The sequence below is a fragment of the Erpetoichthys calabaricus genome, chromosome 17, assembly GCF_900747795.2.
Source record: "Erpetoichthys calabaricus chromosome 17, fErpCal1.3, whole genome shotgun sequence".
Lineage (NCBI taxonomy): Eukaryota > Metazoa > Chordata > Cladistia > Polypteriformes > Polypteridae > Erpetoichthys > Erpetoichthys calabaricus.
The window spans coordinates 90,630,772-90,647,658 of record NC_041410.2 but is presented as its reverse complement, the minus strand read 5'-3'; the positions used below and the strand labels follow the sequence as shown (position 1 = coordinate 90,647,658).

Genomic DNA, 16,887 nt, shown 5'->3' with positions numbered 1-16,887 from the left:
TCAAGCTTTATGTGGAGTCCTCCTGGGTCTTCTTCGATTGAGCCCACTGTCACTCAAAAAGTGACAAACAGTGCGATCAGACAACTGATGGACCTTGACGTTGGAGTTCGACCTGCATCACTTTGGAAGATGTCCTTGGATTTTTGTCCACCATTCTCGCTATCCTTTTGCCCATTCTGGGGTTGAGTTTCCTCTTGAACAGGTTGGTTACAGTCCCATGGACCTTCAATTCTTCTTCATAATACTTCAACGGTCATCACAGGAACATCAAGCTGCTTTGAGGTGGTCTACTAGCCGTTGCCTTTGACATGCTGGTCTATCTTTTACTTTCTGATCTCCTCAGACGACTCTCTCCTTTGCTGTCTCTGGTCTGACACACGATGACACCACACAGCAGGGTGACGACTTTTCTCCATTTCCATTGGCCGTTTGTACGATTGGAGACGTGTGTGGTACAAATTCAAGAAAACGGCGAGTTTGACAAATCCAATTATTTTGGATCTTTCCTAGGGCGGAGTGGTGGCTCTGAGGTTAGGGATCTGCACTGGCAATCGGAAGGTTGCCAGACATGACTCTACTCCGTTGCAGCCTTGAATGAGGCCCTTAACCTGCAATTGCTCCATCCTGGGTATGACGTTAATCTGCATCCGTCCCTGCAAGTAGACCCTCCAACCTGCAGGGAAAAACCTGGGGGCTGCTGGCAGGATTGGCACTCTAGCCACCATTAAAAACCTCACACTCTTCAGTGTGGTGCTGAGGTGTCACCCGTCACATGGCTGCACTCGGGTCCTAATCTGGGATCCTGAGGTGATTTGTCATGTGGTGGGTGCAGCAACGTGATGTTTCGGTGCATACTCCTAACCTCCAGGTGTCCCACTAAATGTATCCAGGCCATTTTAGCAGATCTTTGTAGAATAAGCAATACTTGATCTCTTATCACACTTGCTTTGCTTTATTCGATGACATCTCAAAAGGCATGCGGGTACACAGGGGACAATTGCGCGTCATTTCAACCCTGAGCTGGAAAGGTACCAACAAATTTGTCCACATCTGCATGTTATGATTTATTCATGTCCACATTTCCCAATACTCTTAATTTTGTCCAAACTAATCATTCACGTGTAGGGAGTGTTCATCTATGCCAGCCGAAATGGCGGTAAGATGAGAACCAATTCTGGACAGGTCACCAAACCATCCCAGAGCTCCCTCACACTAGATCTAGCGCTCCATCATGGTTTATTAATTATTATTATTATTATTATTATTATTATTATTATCATCCTGCTTAGAGAATGTCCTCTGAACAGAGATGTGGTCAATTTCATTTCATACAGATTACCTCTCGAGTTTTCTTTGGTGAACCCGGACCCTGGTTCAATAAAATGGACATGGATGGCGACAAGACCACTATTTTCCACGACATTGACGGCTCAGTGAGTGAATACCCAGGAGCTTTCCTTGTAAAAGACGACAACTACCTCGTGCGCCATCCTGACTGCATAGACATTCCCGACTGGCGAGGCGCCATCTGCAGTGGTCACTTTGCACAGGTTAGAATGCATTCTTGTTTATTTATTATTTATTTATTACCAGTAAACCCCCCCCGATTCTCTAAAGAATCGCAAACGCAAGAATGGCAATTACTTTCTGTTCCCTTCAATCTTTGTAGGGATGTAAGATCATGGAGGGTGGGAGCGTCCTGGGAAAGTTTTCATTTAATGAAAGAAATATATTTGTAGTAAAGCTGTTTCTTTTTGGAGCCATGACTCGTTTGGTTCTGGTGTTTCAGAAGCGTGTTGTAGGCGCCTTCGTTCATTGTTTTTATCCATGCAGTCTCGTTTTGGTTTTTCTATGGGTGTGTTGTTAGCTAGACGTCGTTTGCTGTTAGGAATCATAATTGAACCCCTGACCGCAGGCACTGTGGAGTAGCTGACTGCTGGCACTGTCAGTAGTCACCACTACCTCAAGTTTAAATACATACACTGTCACAAAGACGACCATAAGACATCAGGAAGGTTTGGGGCAGCCACCCATTTAATCGATTATGGCTGCAAAACTGATCTATTACGCTAGACATGTTCATTCAACAGAGTCCAAAGCAGAACTGACTTCTTCTGGCAGTATGGCGGCTTTTAAAGGCCAGCTAAGGAAGTGACATCATCAGCCCCAGAACCGGAAGGGGCGTCATTGGCTGCCCCAGAGCCGGGCGGGATTTCCCTAGAATGCTCTGCAAAAGATCGAGAGGGAAAATTAGTGCACTCCGCCACCCCCTGGCCTGGCATGGAATTACCTGTATTTAAGATCTTTAGCTGTCTCCTAAACACACGTGTGTGACAACACATATATAGATAGACGCCGCATTCACTGTGTTTCCCAGTAGACATGATACGTCAGTGCGTCCGCCATATTGCGAGTGGCAAAAGTGCTATTTAAACTAATACAGTTAGACGTGGAAACCGGGTTTTCTGATGAAAAAACAATAACGTTTAAAACAGTATCGTTTACATACAACAGATTTTGGCGAATTGTTGAAATGCAATTATTAATATTCATTTACACACTAATAATGGAAATTATTAAATAATAATAATTATTATTATTATTAACCGTTCCTCCCATATAAGTAACATTTCGGGGACTGCCTTCACACTCCTCTCGCTCACTCAGATCTTCTAATTTGAGAGTATTCAGTCTGGCGATGTGGTGCAGCCTTAGTTTGTGGAAGACAGACACAACTAAAGACATGAGCATATAATGATGGTTGTCAATTTCAAACTGTGTTTCCTCAATGAGCTCCTTGAGAAACAACATCATCAAATTTGAGACATGTTAACAGCTAACAACAATCTACATAGTTAGTGACTAAATACGTTTAGCCAAAACGTTGATTGGAGGCTCACTTGAGCACATAAATGCATAGCTTTGCTAGCTTAGCCAGGCTTAGCTAAAGTAAAGATTATAAAACGGGATTTTCTAATGGCCAAATATAACGAAAACAATTGTTCAGCCTTACCTATGAAATGTAATCCCCCCGGGATCTGGTTTGGAGCGTCCAGCGGTTTGTACAATCCCAAGCAGCACATTATTCATTACTTCATTCCACAGCAGTGCCACTCACAATATGGCGGCGACGTTGACGTACGATTCTGCTAGTCATGAGGCGTCTAGTTATTCAATGTTTAAATATGTCACCATGGCAACTTGTTGGCGTACACGCTTTCCGTCAAGTGTAGTTTACAGATTGTGTTGTGTTGTTTGGGCGCCACTTACTGACTTTGGGAAGCCGCTGGGTTTGACTGTTGGGCGCTGTGCGAGTGCGCGTGCACTTTGGCACGGGTTGCGTCCGGCGTCCGTGTATATATACAACCTTCGTAAAAATTACTAAATGAAGATTTTATATGTGGTGGTGTGCGCGTTCGGGCGGCGGTTGTATTGTGACCTGAAGTTTATTTTACAGGTTGTGTTGTGTTGTTTGGGTGCTACCTACTGAGTCTGGGAAGCCGCTGGGTTTGACTCTGGGGCGCTGAGTCGCAGTGCGCGTTGCGCTTCGATGCATCCGTCATCCTGCGTCCGTACATATATACAACCTTCGGCTAGTAATATAGATTATAGGAATGCTGCCTGGAGTCTTGGGACATTTGTACAGTGTGCAGATACGGCCCACTCTTTTTCCAATTCAACTCTGACAGCACTTACTAAGATACAGGGACCACCTCAGGGCAAACATGCAAATCTACACTCACTTCTATAGAACCAGTTCACCTAACACACACGCTTATTTTTATTAAATTGGCAATGCAAGAAAAACACCAAGTTTCTATATTTTCTACTGTACCGACTGCTTTTGTCAGGGGGTCCGCTCCCTTGGATAATAAACGACTCCAATCCATTTTCCTCTTGGCAGATTTATATCCAAGCCCGCAATCCCGCTGACCTGAATATGAAGATCATGAAGGACGAGTATCCTGAACACCCTTTGATCCTCGAGGGTGCCCTCGGCAAGACCAACCACTACCAGCAGTACCAGCCTGTGGTCACTCTGCAGAGGGGGTACACGATTCACTGGGACCAGGCCGCTCCGGAAGACCTCACCATATGGCTGATCAACTTCAAGAGGTGAGCAGGGACCTCTATGCTGTTCTGTTCTGTGTGTAACTGCAGTGGGGGGGCTCAATATGGAAGCAGGAGATCGAACAACGTTGGACAAACTAACCGAGGTCGTCACCGGGGAGTAAAAATCAGGAGTAGTCTCCACTCGACTTTCTCATATAATATTGGATATGGGGAATGGATATTTGAGGAGTAAACCGCAAGACAATGATTAATATTTTTATATTACGTACCTTAAAGAACCATCAACAACCAATCAAATCAAATTAATAATTATATTGAACAATTATGATAAAGTAAAGATGGATAAATCGGACTCTGCAGCTGCATGGATTAAAGGTAAGTAAGTTAGCGAAAATAACCCGAAAGTTGATAGAAATCTACGTTTTGTACCTAATACTTGTATGCACAGTTTGGTTGACCGAAGTGAAAGCGTACTCAAGTTATCGTGTTTACATACACACACACACACACACACACACACACACACACACATGCAGACATAATTCCAAAAGTAGTATTTTCGGACTCAGGGAGGTCTAAAATGCTGAGATTCATCAAAATCCATCCATCCATATTCCAACCCGCTGAATCCGAACACAGGGTCACGGGGGTCTGCTGGAGCCAATCCCAGCCAACACAGGGCACAAGGCAGGAACCAATCCCGGGCAGGGCGCCAACCCACCGCAGGGCACACACACACAAACACACCCACACACCAAGCACACACCAGGGCCAATTTAGAATCGCCAATCCACCTAGCCTGCATGTCTTTGGACTGTGGGAGGAAACCCACCCAGACACGGGGAGAACATGCAAACTCCTTCATCAAAATCTCAAAATCAAATTTTTATACGATTCCAATACTTTCCCTACAAGAAAATAAATCAGACTCCGGGAGATCTAAAACATCGAGTTTCATCAAAATCTCGAAATCGAATTTTTGGACGATTACGATACTTTCCCTATTCTTGGTATACGAGAAAGTAAAAAACAAAGCTTATCGACAGAATCGAGGACGTGAAAGCAAACGTATGGTTAAAGATAACTGAGCAGAACAGGGCCAGACCCCAGTGGATTTCCACATAACCAAAAGTAAAAAACAAAAGACGCAAGTCGTGCTTCGAAACAAAAAGGGTCATAACCAGAACATCAACAGAACCAAACCAGCGCCAAGTCATTTAGTGAGGATCCATAAACTTGGACCAACCAGAAAGTGGACGAAGTTGACCTTTGGACTTTTGACATGATGATGTCACACACCGCTCGCTTCTGGTTGACCTGACCTGACAAATTCTCAGCAATCAGACCAAACGAAATGACGGTGCCCATAACAAAAGCAAGATAGCACTGTGGCAAAACACATTTGATTTTTTAATGTTGCTAAGAATCTGTTGTGATTGATCGATAGATTGTGAGGGAGCCAGGAAAACTGGCGAGGCAACCCAGTTCAACCATCTGACCATGGTTATGAAGTTCATTTTAAGAATGATTTTCGTAAGTGCACATTCTCGCTGCTTTACCTCCAGCATCATTCTACGTAGTTTCCTCACAGTTACATATTTCCTAAATGTGATGATTAATTATTCACTGTACCTTGACATTGGTTTGTTTTACAATTGGGCGCTGTTACTATTCTTGTTACCAGCGCATGGCTCCCTGTTGCCATGGAAGTTGTGTAGCACGGTGCTGCGTCTTGTGTCATCAGTGCGACCCTATAACTCCGGTGCAAAAAGTATTTTGATATCTCCGGTTTGGATAAAAAAACCTAACACGCAAATGTGCATTCTTTCTTCACTTTCATTTGGCACATCACAAGCATTTTTTGTAATAAATTTCATTACATTCCAACAGACGACGCATCACAGATATTAACAATGCTTTTACGAATCCCACCCCAAATGGCATGTAACAGAGACGTACACATTGCATGGTGCACAGCAAATGTGAAAACTGAGGTCTACATTGATTATTTAGATTTCAACATGTCCTACACATGTAGCACAGCTAGAAAAAAAGTGTAGGTGTATCCGTCTGTGTGTCCACTTGGTTGCTATGTCTCGCCCATTCCAACAGTTGGTACATCACAAACGTTTGCAGTAATAAAATGCATCACATTTTTTATTCCAACAGACGGCACACCACAAACAATTGGAGTAATAAAATGCATTGCATTTGTCATGCACCACAAACATTAACACTGCCTTTACAAATCCCATACCACATGGCATATAACCGAGACATATGCATGTATGGTGCACTGCAAACCTTAACACGGAGGTCTACATTGATTTCTTAGATTTCAATCCATCTTAGATGGATAACACAGCCAGTAAAAGGACAAGTGCATGTCTGGTTGCTATGTCTGTCATTCCAACAGATGGCACTTAAACATTTGCAATAATAAAATGCATTGCATTTGTCATTCCAACAAATGTTGCATCACAAACATTAACACTTTATAAATCCAATACAAAATGGCATATAACAGAAACATATGCATTTGTCTTTCCAACAGATGGCACATCACAATCATTAACACTGCTTTTACAAATCCCATACCAAATGGCATATAACAGAGGAGCACTTCAAATGTTAATGTGGAGTTCTATGTTTATAACTTGGATTTCAGCTCGCCTTAGACTGGTAGCACAGCTCGTATAGATAAGATTCCAGTTCTTCTCTTCCTTAACACTTGCTCGATTTGGCTCTTGTGTCCCCTTTTTAGCTGTGAAATCCCCTCTTGTATCCCAATCAATCTTTACTTCACATCCTGAGCTTAGATTTTTTATTTCACAACTTCATGGTTACGCCCTTCCACTTGCCTATTTTGACTTTGTAGCTTCTCCCAAATCCCTGTTCATTTCAAACTGCTACTACCCAGCACAGGCAATATTTTGGAATAAATGAATTATGTTAAACTTGCGCTCATTTCTGTCTGTGCTTTATTTTCCATACAGAGATGACTGGATCCAGGTTGGATTTTGCTATCCGAAGGGAACACATTTCTCGATCATCTCAGACATTCACAGTCGACTCACCAAACAAACTCTGAAGACAGGAATCTTTCTGAGGACCTTCCAGCGGGACAAACTGGTCCATGGTCACCCAGGCAGAGGCTACTACTACTGGGATGAAGATGCTGGGTAAGCGGTTACCTTCAAAGGGCTTGATGAGCTTTTCCATTCTATAAAGCAATCTGGGTGGGTCGCCATGTCGTTTACAGAACTGCTTTTTATATTCCCGTACAAACCCAGTTTTCCATTTTCTGGCAGTCATTGTCTGCCTTCTTGTTAACCTGCTAAAATATATCAGACATGGCCTGAATGAACCGATCAGTAGGTGGAAACTGCAGCTAGCGACATTGGGAGGAGGTGGACGTGATAACGGCTTGGGGTAACAGGATGAAACCTCAAAAGTTTAAACAAAATGAACAACAGATGAGAATGTTTTGGGGTCCCGGAAAAATCCCATTTTTAATGTCTGAATTCCATCCATCATCCAACCCGCTATATCCTAACTACAGGGTCACGGGGGTCTGATGGAGCCAATCCCAGCCAACACAGGGCACAAGGCAGGAAACAAACCCTGGGCTGGGCGCCAGCCCACCGCAGGGCACACACACACACACACCAAGGACAATTTAGAATCGCCAATGCACTTTGGTCTTTGGACTGTGGGAGGAAACCCACGCAGACACGGAGAGAACATGCAAACTCCATGCAGGGAGGACCTCAGGTCTCCTTACTGCGAGGCAGCAGCGCTACCCACTGCGCCACCGTGCCGCCCAATGTCTGAATTGAAAACGTAAAAATAATCCCCTTTTTTCACTAACAGTTTCTGATTTGTTTTCACCTTCTTTGTATAGATTGCAATAAAGGTGGAATACGTTCTGACAGGATATGTTTTGGTTTCAATTTTTTATTACACAAAAATGTATGATTTTGGCAGTTTGGTGCAGACGTTGGTCCGTTTAAAAATACTTAATCACTCTTGTCCTGTGTGTACCTTCCTCCGTATACTCATTTGTCCGTTCCCGTATTGTCTACTCCTCTGACTCCGATATTATTTTCGAGACACCTTGCTCTTCTGCCGTCCGTTTTTTACACTTCCCCGTCTTCAAAAGGCGACTTTCGGGGTGCCTCCTGCACCTTCACTTCTCCTGTGTCAAGCACGTCACCAAAGCCAAACTGGCCAATCAGATTGCTCAGACGACCCGGATACACACATTTTATCATAATGAAGACTTTCTCAACACGTTAAATACTTAATTGCCCTTTGTCATTTCCTTTATAAAAGTTTTAATTCTATACCTGAGTTTCCCAACCTATGACCCCGAACGAAGCCCCATCGCTCCGACAATCGCGCTGGATTTATACAGCGGAGCAGCGCAGGCGGACATGTAGCGGCCATAAGTCGCTCCGACTTTATGTCCATCCATTATCCAACCGGCTGAATCCGAACACAGGGTCACGGGGGTCTGCTGGAGCCAATCCCAGCCAACACAGGGCACAAGGCAGGGAACCAATCCTGGGCAGGGTGCCAACCCACCGCAGCGACTTTAGTTCCATAGATAAATACAATAAGCATCTAAAGCCATCATTACAGCAAACCCGGTAACAATAAACGAAGCTGTATAACTGTTTCTCTATGTTTTTAAGCACCCGTTACTTTAAATAATTTCGATTGCATTAAAGCCCCATCCAAAAATAGGAAATGTTGAAAAGTGGTTACTTTACACGTTACTTACTCCATGTAGTTTATAGCGATGGGCAAGGAATTTTTTTTAACGTCGTGTTCTAATAGCGAGAGCGGAAAGAACAGATCCATTAAAAAACTCTCTAGAGGTACTCGTGTCACATAATCCACATGTCGAGTCGCCTACTCGTGTGTTCAGGATGTCCCAAACAATTCTATCGTTTTGTTAAATAAAAACCTGTCATAAACTAGAAACGAACGCGGAGCTCTGACTCAAACGTGCATTTGAACTCCAACTTTAAAATGCCCCCCCCCCCAACCCCATACTGGGATGGCCCGATCCAGCTTGGGTTTTGCTATCCGAAGCATTTCGCTGCGTGTCTAATAATTCTATCATTAAATTATTGCAGTAATTGAGGAGTTTGTTAACAAAAATGCTAATTTTGCCTTTGTGGAAATGTTGCTTTTCAGCAGTGCTGATTTTTTAATGAAATTGAAAGGTATATATTTACCATGAAGACGCTTCAAATGCGGCTGCATTTGTTATTAAGTATTATTTTGTGTGAGAAGATAAAACAATACAGTACTCAAAAGTCTAGTGCACGGGTGTCGAACTCCGGTCCTGGAGGGCCGTTCTAACCATCTTCTTCATTAGTGACCAGTATTCCATCCATCCATTTTCCAACCCGCTGAATCCGAACACAGGGTCACGGGGGTCTGCTGGAGCCAATCCCAGCCAACACAGGGCACAAGGCAGGAAACAATCCCGGGCAGGGTGCCAACCCACCACAGGTGACCAGTATTTTTGCTGCTAATTAACTTCTTTTGACTTAATTTTAAATTAACTTGACTCAGGCCCCTTTGTTGCGTCTTTTTCCTTAATTAATAATGAGACACAAAACGAGCTGCCCACACGACCAGCTATCCACAATATCTGAAAATAAAGAAAGGTGAAGGTCTCAGTAAGGCTGATCTCTCAGATCGCCAAAACATTTTGACGGTGATCTTTGAAAAAACAGAAAATCAACAATTTTTGGAAATGTCTGCTTTGGCAGAATGAGAGCAGCAACAAGCCATGGAATTAAAGAACGAGTTTAATTAACAGCAAGAATCCACTTCTCATTAAGAAACTGGCTGAAGTGAAATTGGTTGGAGTTTGAAGACCCAATTTAGCTGGTCATCTGTTGGCTCGTTTCACATCTCATTTTTGTTTGGCTGTCATTTAATGAAGAAATGGATCAAGTCAGAGCACTGAATCCTTAAAAACAGGGCTATTGAAATTAAGGGCAAATGAGTTAATTAGCAGTGAAAACTGGTCACTGATTAGGAAAGGGGTTAGAATGAAAACCTGCAGCCACTGCGGCCCTCCGACACCCCTGTTCTACGGACGGCACTTAACTGTGCATTAGGACTTGCTGTGCTGTATTACCGAGTATATCCAGCAGGTGGCACCAAACACCCGACTTAACTTGCCGCCGTCTTTCCGCATTTTTTCTCCCCCCCCCCCCAGTCCGGCACTTCACTTGAGATTCTCGACGCAATTTTGGTTGAAGTTTTGTATTTGAGTCCTATTGTACATGCTTATTTATTTATTTTCTTTTCCAGGCTGCTGTTTTTAAGGCTAAAAGCACACAATGAAAAAGATGAGGTCGCCTTTTGCTCCGTCAAGGGCTGTGAAAGAATTAAGATTAAGGCTGTACTACCAAAGGGCAGCAATGCCAGTGATTGCACAGATAAAGCTTATCCCAAGTATGCTGAAATGCCCACAGTCGATGTGCCCATGCCTAAAAAGTTACCCAACATGAAGCTGGTAAGAACTGTTTATTTTATTTTTGCACCGTGTCTCAAATCATGGACACTTAACTCTCTGCACTAAATACGGCTGTGCTAGCAATCCCTTGATGTATGCGGGTTTAAATACATAAAACCTTGAGCTTGGGGAGTGGGGTTGGGGGGTCTGCAGGTGTGAAGCTGTTACTATGCACTACACAGAAGACCACCTTGCACAGAAAATGAATTCTTAAGTCTGACAGATGACATCTGATTAGACTGGCACCCCATTATCCTCAAACATCTGCATGGCCGATTCTGAGTTGTGATCAGGAGCTCACATCTACACCCATATGCGACCAGCAGGAGGCGACAAGTCATAAAACGTCCCGCTCCGCTCGGAATTCTAAACCCACCACCGATCTTATGTTACTAGAACTGGACGATCTTCTTTTGCGTTTTCCGTTATCCTTTAATTGTTTGAAGCTCTTGCAATTCCACCTTTATGTTCTTTATTAAGGTGTTAATCCTTAGTAGTTTACAATTCAACTAAGACCCCAGGGGGTCCCTTGTTTTTCTTTATTAACAAATTCCAGCTCTGTAGGTTTATTGCTTAGTGACCCCATGAAATACCAAAATCCCCTTCTAAAAACATGCTTTTATAAAATTGCTTAAACAAAATATTTATCCATAAAACATTAGGAACAAAATTAAACTAAGCACTTGTCATAATTTCAATAATTGAAATGTTTATAAAACGTTTATCAAAATAATACAGGTTTTTAAGAATTACTCACACACACACAGTTGTGCTCATAAGTTTACATACCCTGGCAGAATTTTTAAGATGTGAACCACACTTTAAAGAAAAAGATGACCGGTCAGGCAAAAGACGCTTCGTTTCCTTTTAACGGAATCCTTTTAAGGCACCACAGAACAGCACAAAACTTAGCAGTAAAGAAAATAACGAGACGGTCCCTGTTCAAAAGTTTGCATGACCGCAGTTCTTCCTCCCGTTTATAAACCCCCTTTAACATCAATGATGGCATGCGTGTAGCAAACCTACATAGCACTACAATCGGGTTTGCTTTCTGGATTGCCGTCTCTATATTATAGAGAGGGGTTAGAAGTACGCACTGATACAATGCATTGCTACTCCCACCACATGACAAACCAACTCAGGATCCCCGATTGAGTCCCGAATATAATAGCCATGCAATGGGTGACACCTCAGCACCACACTAGTTCAGGATGACGATAAAAGAGTATCCCTTCAGGCATAAGAGTTGACGACTAAGACTTGGAGGACCCCACCCAGTAAGAATGAGACAGGCGTCGTGTTTCTATGACGACCGAAGCAGGAAATGAGACGTTTCCGCGGGAAAAAAAAAAGAGGACCGGCTGACCAAGAGAAAAAAAAAACAGTGAGAGAAGCAGAAGGCAAGGAGCTCGTCTGTCTACGCCTAAGAAGACACAGAGATCGGACTCCACTCAGCGAGGTCTGCTATTTGTCGGTGGCCACCCATCTATCTATTGTGACATATGAGTCGCTGCTTTGCACCCCAAAACACGAGGCCGAGTCTCAGTACTTTAGCAAAACGAACTTCATTCAGCTTGAAACAGGCACAGCACGGTTATTTATTGTAGCGGGATCTGCCACTCTCCTATACACAGACACAGCCATCAGGCAGGGTCCGTGGCCAGGTCAGTGGCCATGTAATCCTGTTCCCTGCAGTTATAATGTTCCTTGCATCTCCCATCGACGGCAGGTGCTCAAAACGAGATCTGTTCGGATTTGTTCTCGCGGCGAACTGCCACAGCGGTGAGAGCACACGGTTTTGCCCTGGCAACCGACAGGCTATCCTCCATAGACGTGGCGATCGCACTTTGGAGCTGCTGAAGAGTGTCCCAAAAGAGTTTAGAAACCTTGCAATATATATATTATATATAATATATATATATATATATATATATATATATATATATATATATATATATACTGTATAGGGTGGTCCACATCTAACTATGCAACTTTTAATGCAATATAATGCTTGCATAATTAGATCTGGACCACCCTGTGTATATTATATATATAAGCGTAGGTCTGTGATGTGATATGGTTTGCATATTTGCAGCTGGAGATCCACAAAAGGGATGAGCTTTCAGCCCCTGCCAGGGGCCTTCATCAGAGGATAATGTTTAGACTTACAAGAATCAAAGGCAATATATAGCAAAATTAGGGGGTGGTGGGGTATTGGTCGTAACATTTTAATTGTTATGAATATGTTCTTCTTAAGTTTGTATATGCTGGGTTTATGTCCAAATGTTCGTTAATGGCGTTTTTGTCTGATAGCCAAGATTCACTTTTAGTACTTGTACATTGTCCCAGTTAAATGTATCTCCTCTTGATTTTGTATGCGTATAGATCTGTGATCGTGAGTCCTTCCTTCTAACGGCATTGCGATGTTCCTGTATACGTGCTGCAATTCTTTTTGATGTTTGTCCTATGTATACCGCTGGGCAAGAACTGCATGGAATGCTATAAACTGTATTGTCTTATATATATATGTAATAATAAAAAAATCTTGGGTCTCGGAAGACATACATACATATTATATATATATATATATATATATATTATATATATACATTACTGTGGAACCTCGGTTTGCGAGTAACTTGGTTTACGAATGTTTTGCAAGACAAGCTAAAAGTTTTAATAAATTTGCACTTGATAAACAAGCGAGGTCTTGCAATACGAGTAGTATGTATACGCTTTGTCTGCTGAGCGTCATGTGATCACAACTGAGCTGATGGTTCTTCTCTCTCTCTCTCTCTGCGGGATTGTGGGTAATCGTCTCCTATTCTCCGTCTGAGTCAGCGTGCCACACTCATATAGTCAACATCCGTACGAGCGTATAGTGTTTACTACAGCATTGTGACTGTGTGTGTGTGTGTGTGTGCTGTGACGTGCATGTTGTGACGTGCGAGTCCCCGTCTTGCACCCCAAAACACAAAGCTGAGTCTAGGTGCTTTAGCGACACCAGCTTTATTCAGCTTGAAACAGCAACAGCGCAGTTATTTATTGTAGCGGGATCTGCCACTCTCCTATACACAGGCACAGCAGTCAGACAGGGCCATAATACTGTTCCCTGCACATTTATAACGTTCCTTGTTCCTTGTATCACCCATCGACGGCAGGCGCTTATAGCGTGTCCGCGATCTTTTCGGATTTGCTTTTACGGCGAACTGCTACAGCGCTGGGAGACTGCGATTGCTTTGGGACGCTCTTCCGCGTGTCGTCCCGTTGGGTGGAATCCCACAAGAGTTTAGAAACTCACTCACACCAGCCGTGATTCTTTTCAAAGGTAAAGTGCAGGTTCATTTGTTTTATGTATTTTTACTTTATATTTTGTATCAATCATTTTTATACGAATAGTTTTGGGTTGTGGAACAAATCATCTGAGTTTCCATTATTTCTTATGGGGAAATTCGCTTTGATATACGAGTGCTTTGGACTACGAGCACGTTTTCGTAACAAAGTATGCTCGCAAACTGAGGTTCCACTGTATATATAAAATCATTCTCTGTCTGCCTGCTTTTCACGGGAGAACTACTTAACAGATTTAGACTGGTTTTTTTTCTTCTATAATTTGCCTGAACATTCCGGTTGATTTTATGACTTCTCTCATTGCGCCAAGTTATCAGAGTTTGCTTATTTTGCGCGAAACTGAGAGAGAGGCTGCGGTGCAGGGCGCTCCTCATTCAGTCGGTCTACCTGTCGCCACATGTTGGAGCGCACTTTGCCTCCGCTTAGCAAGCGATGCCTGTTTGTTTAGCAGACATCATCATGTAAGGATTGTTAAGGAGTGACGTTTTTGAGAGAGATCAGAGCTACAGGTGTTTTAGAGAGTACCTGCTCATTGGCAGAGATATCATGGCCATGCGCTCTTCTCTCCCGTCAGTGTTTTAACAAGATTGTAGACCTGCACAAAGCTGTAATGGGCTACACGGCCATCAGAAACAAGCTTGGCGAGGACTGTTGGTGTAATTATTCGGAAATGGAAGAAACATAAAATGACCATCAATCGCCTTCCATCTGGAGCTCCATGCAAGATCTTGCTTCTTGGGGTGAGGATGATCATGAGAAAGGTGAGGGATCAGCACCACAACTACACAGGAGGAGCTTGTTAATAATCTGAAGGCAGCTGGGACCACCACAGTCACCAAGATCACCACTGGTAACACACTACGCCGTAATGGATTGAAATCTTTCAGTGCTGCAAGGTGGCCCCTGCTCAAGAAGACACACGTACAGGTCTGGATGTTTACTAGCAAACTTAAGACGGACCTGTACATGTGTACATAATCTCACCAACAGTTGTCACCTCCTCACCAAGTTTCTTGCTGGTAGTCTTGTAGCCCATTCCAGTCTTGTCCCTGACGTCCTTTGACAACTCTTTGGTGTGTTGCCCACGGTGGTGGAGAAGTTGGAATGGAAGAAATGGATTCTGTGGACAGGTGGGCTTCATACACATCACGAGTTGAGATCAGGAGTGTCTGGAATTGACTGATTGATTGTCAGTAAGAGCCAGAATTCTGGTTCGGTTGTCAAATCCTTATTTCTCTCAATGACATCTTTTATGTAATGTGTTTTTCTGATTTTCTGTCTCTCTCCATTAAAATGAAACCACCATAAAAATTAGAAACTGTTCGTGTCTTTGTAAGCGATCAAACTTACAAATTCAGCAGAGGATCAATTACTTATTTCCCCCACTGTATACACACAAACACAGGGCCAAATTTATCGACTTTCACATTTAAACCCTGTGAATAAGGCGCTATATAAGCGTCCGACCCGGCACAGATTCACACTGAGGCACGTATAAATTGAACACAAGTCTTTTAATTTTCTCTTCAGCCGTGCGGCACGTCTTCCCCGTGTCCCACAGGCCCAACACAGTCCCACAAGCGCTTAATGCAATAAACACAAATAAATCTTTTTCTTCACCTGTGGGGCACGTCTTCTCCGTGAACCCCACAGGTATAACACAGTCCCAAAGTACCTCTTCATCAAGACAGCAATCCTTCCGTTGGCACCACCACTCTTCTCAGGCACCTCATCCTCTTCCTCCCGATTCTGGCCCGGAGTGGTGGCTGCTGGCTTCTTTTATGGCCCTCCCGGGAGTGCTCTCGGTGCTTGCCCTCCTGTTCCTACTTGCACTCCCGTGTGGGCCCAATGATTAGCCCAGCTGGGCTTAACTATCTCTGCCTCGCCCCCTGGCGGCCATCCCAGGGTCCCCACAGGGTTGGGAAGAACTCCATCTCCCATGAAACCCTGTAGGAAACTGAGGCATCATCATTAACCAGGGAGGCTGCCACCAAGTTTCCCAGGGGAGGTATTGAGGAGTCCATTGATGCTCCTCTGGAACATAAGTAGAAGGGCCGTCCTGGCCGGGCATGGACCCTGGGTGTCCTCCACAACCCGTTAAAGGATTACTCCACCCAAACATATTTTTTATACGTTACTTAACACACACACGTAGGTTGTAGCGATGGGCAAGAAAAAATGTCACCAAGTTTTCATGCAGAATAGAGATAATTGGGGGGAAGTGGATGATATAATAGACCAGTGCTGTACAATGACACTGAAAAACATCCATTTGGCGAAAACAGAATCTCACTGGACTCTTTTCACTTGACCCATCTCGACAGAAATATGGCTGGATGTGACAGTAGCTCAGTGTGTTTCATGGCATTTTCAATTGCTTGAATGAGGTCTTAGCATTGTCTAATTTTTATTATTGAATTAGCTGAATTCTGAAAGTTTGGACGCCCTGTGGTGGGCTGGCACCCTGCCCGGGGTTCGTTACCTGCCTTGTGCCCTGTGTTGGCTGGGATTGGCTCTGGCAGACCCCCATGTCCCTGTAGTTCAGATATAGCGGCTTGGATAATGAATGGATGGATGGATGAAAGTTGGACGCCACACTGAAATGTTCTCTTTCTGTGTTTCCACAGCGTACCAAAGAGCACTTCCTCGAAGTAAAAATGGAGTCGTACAACACAAGGTTCTTCCACATCAAGGATGATTTTGCTTATGCCGAGGTAAGCTTTACATCTCAGATTTCAAAACGCTCCTTCTGTGATAAAGTACAGTAGTATCTCAATAAATCTGTCAAAAAGCACTTAAAATACGAAATCCACCTTAATATAAGGATATGTGTCTGTCTCAGTGCCTGTCCGTTCACTATGCCATTCCAACAGATGGTGCATCATGAACATCTGTAGTAATAAAACACATTACATTTG

The 16,887-nt window shown here is 43.5% G+C and overlaps 1 protein-coding gene across 1 annotated transcript in view; it reads left to right on the top strand.

The window, feature by feature from the left end:
* Positions 1-16,887, top strand: part of LOC114644327 (cell migration-inducing and hyaluronan-binding protein) — a 264,051-nt gene that overhangs the window by 236,858 nt on the left and 10,306 nt on the right. The window contains exons 22-26 of the mRNA XM_028792468.2: positions 1,335-1,550; positions 3,905-4,116; positions 7,071-7,256; positions 10,414-10,618; positions 16,597-16,683. Coding sequence (XP_028648301.2) covers positions 1,335-1,550; positions 3,905-4,116; positions 7,071-7,256; positions 10,414-10,618; positions 16,597-16,683 — 906 coding nt within the window. The remainder of the gene's footprint in view (positions 1-1,334; positions 1,551-3,904; positions 4,117-7,070; positions 7,257-10,413; positions 10,619-16,596; positions 16,684-16,887) is intronic.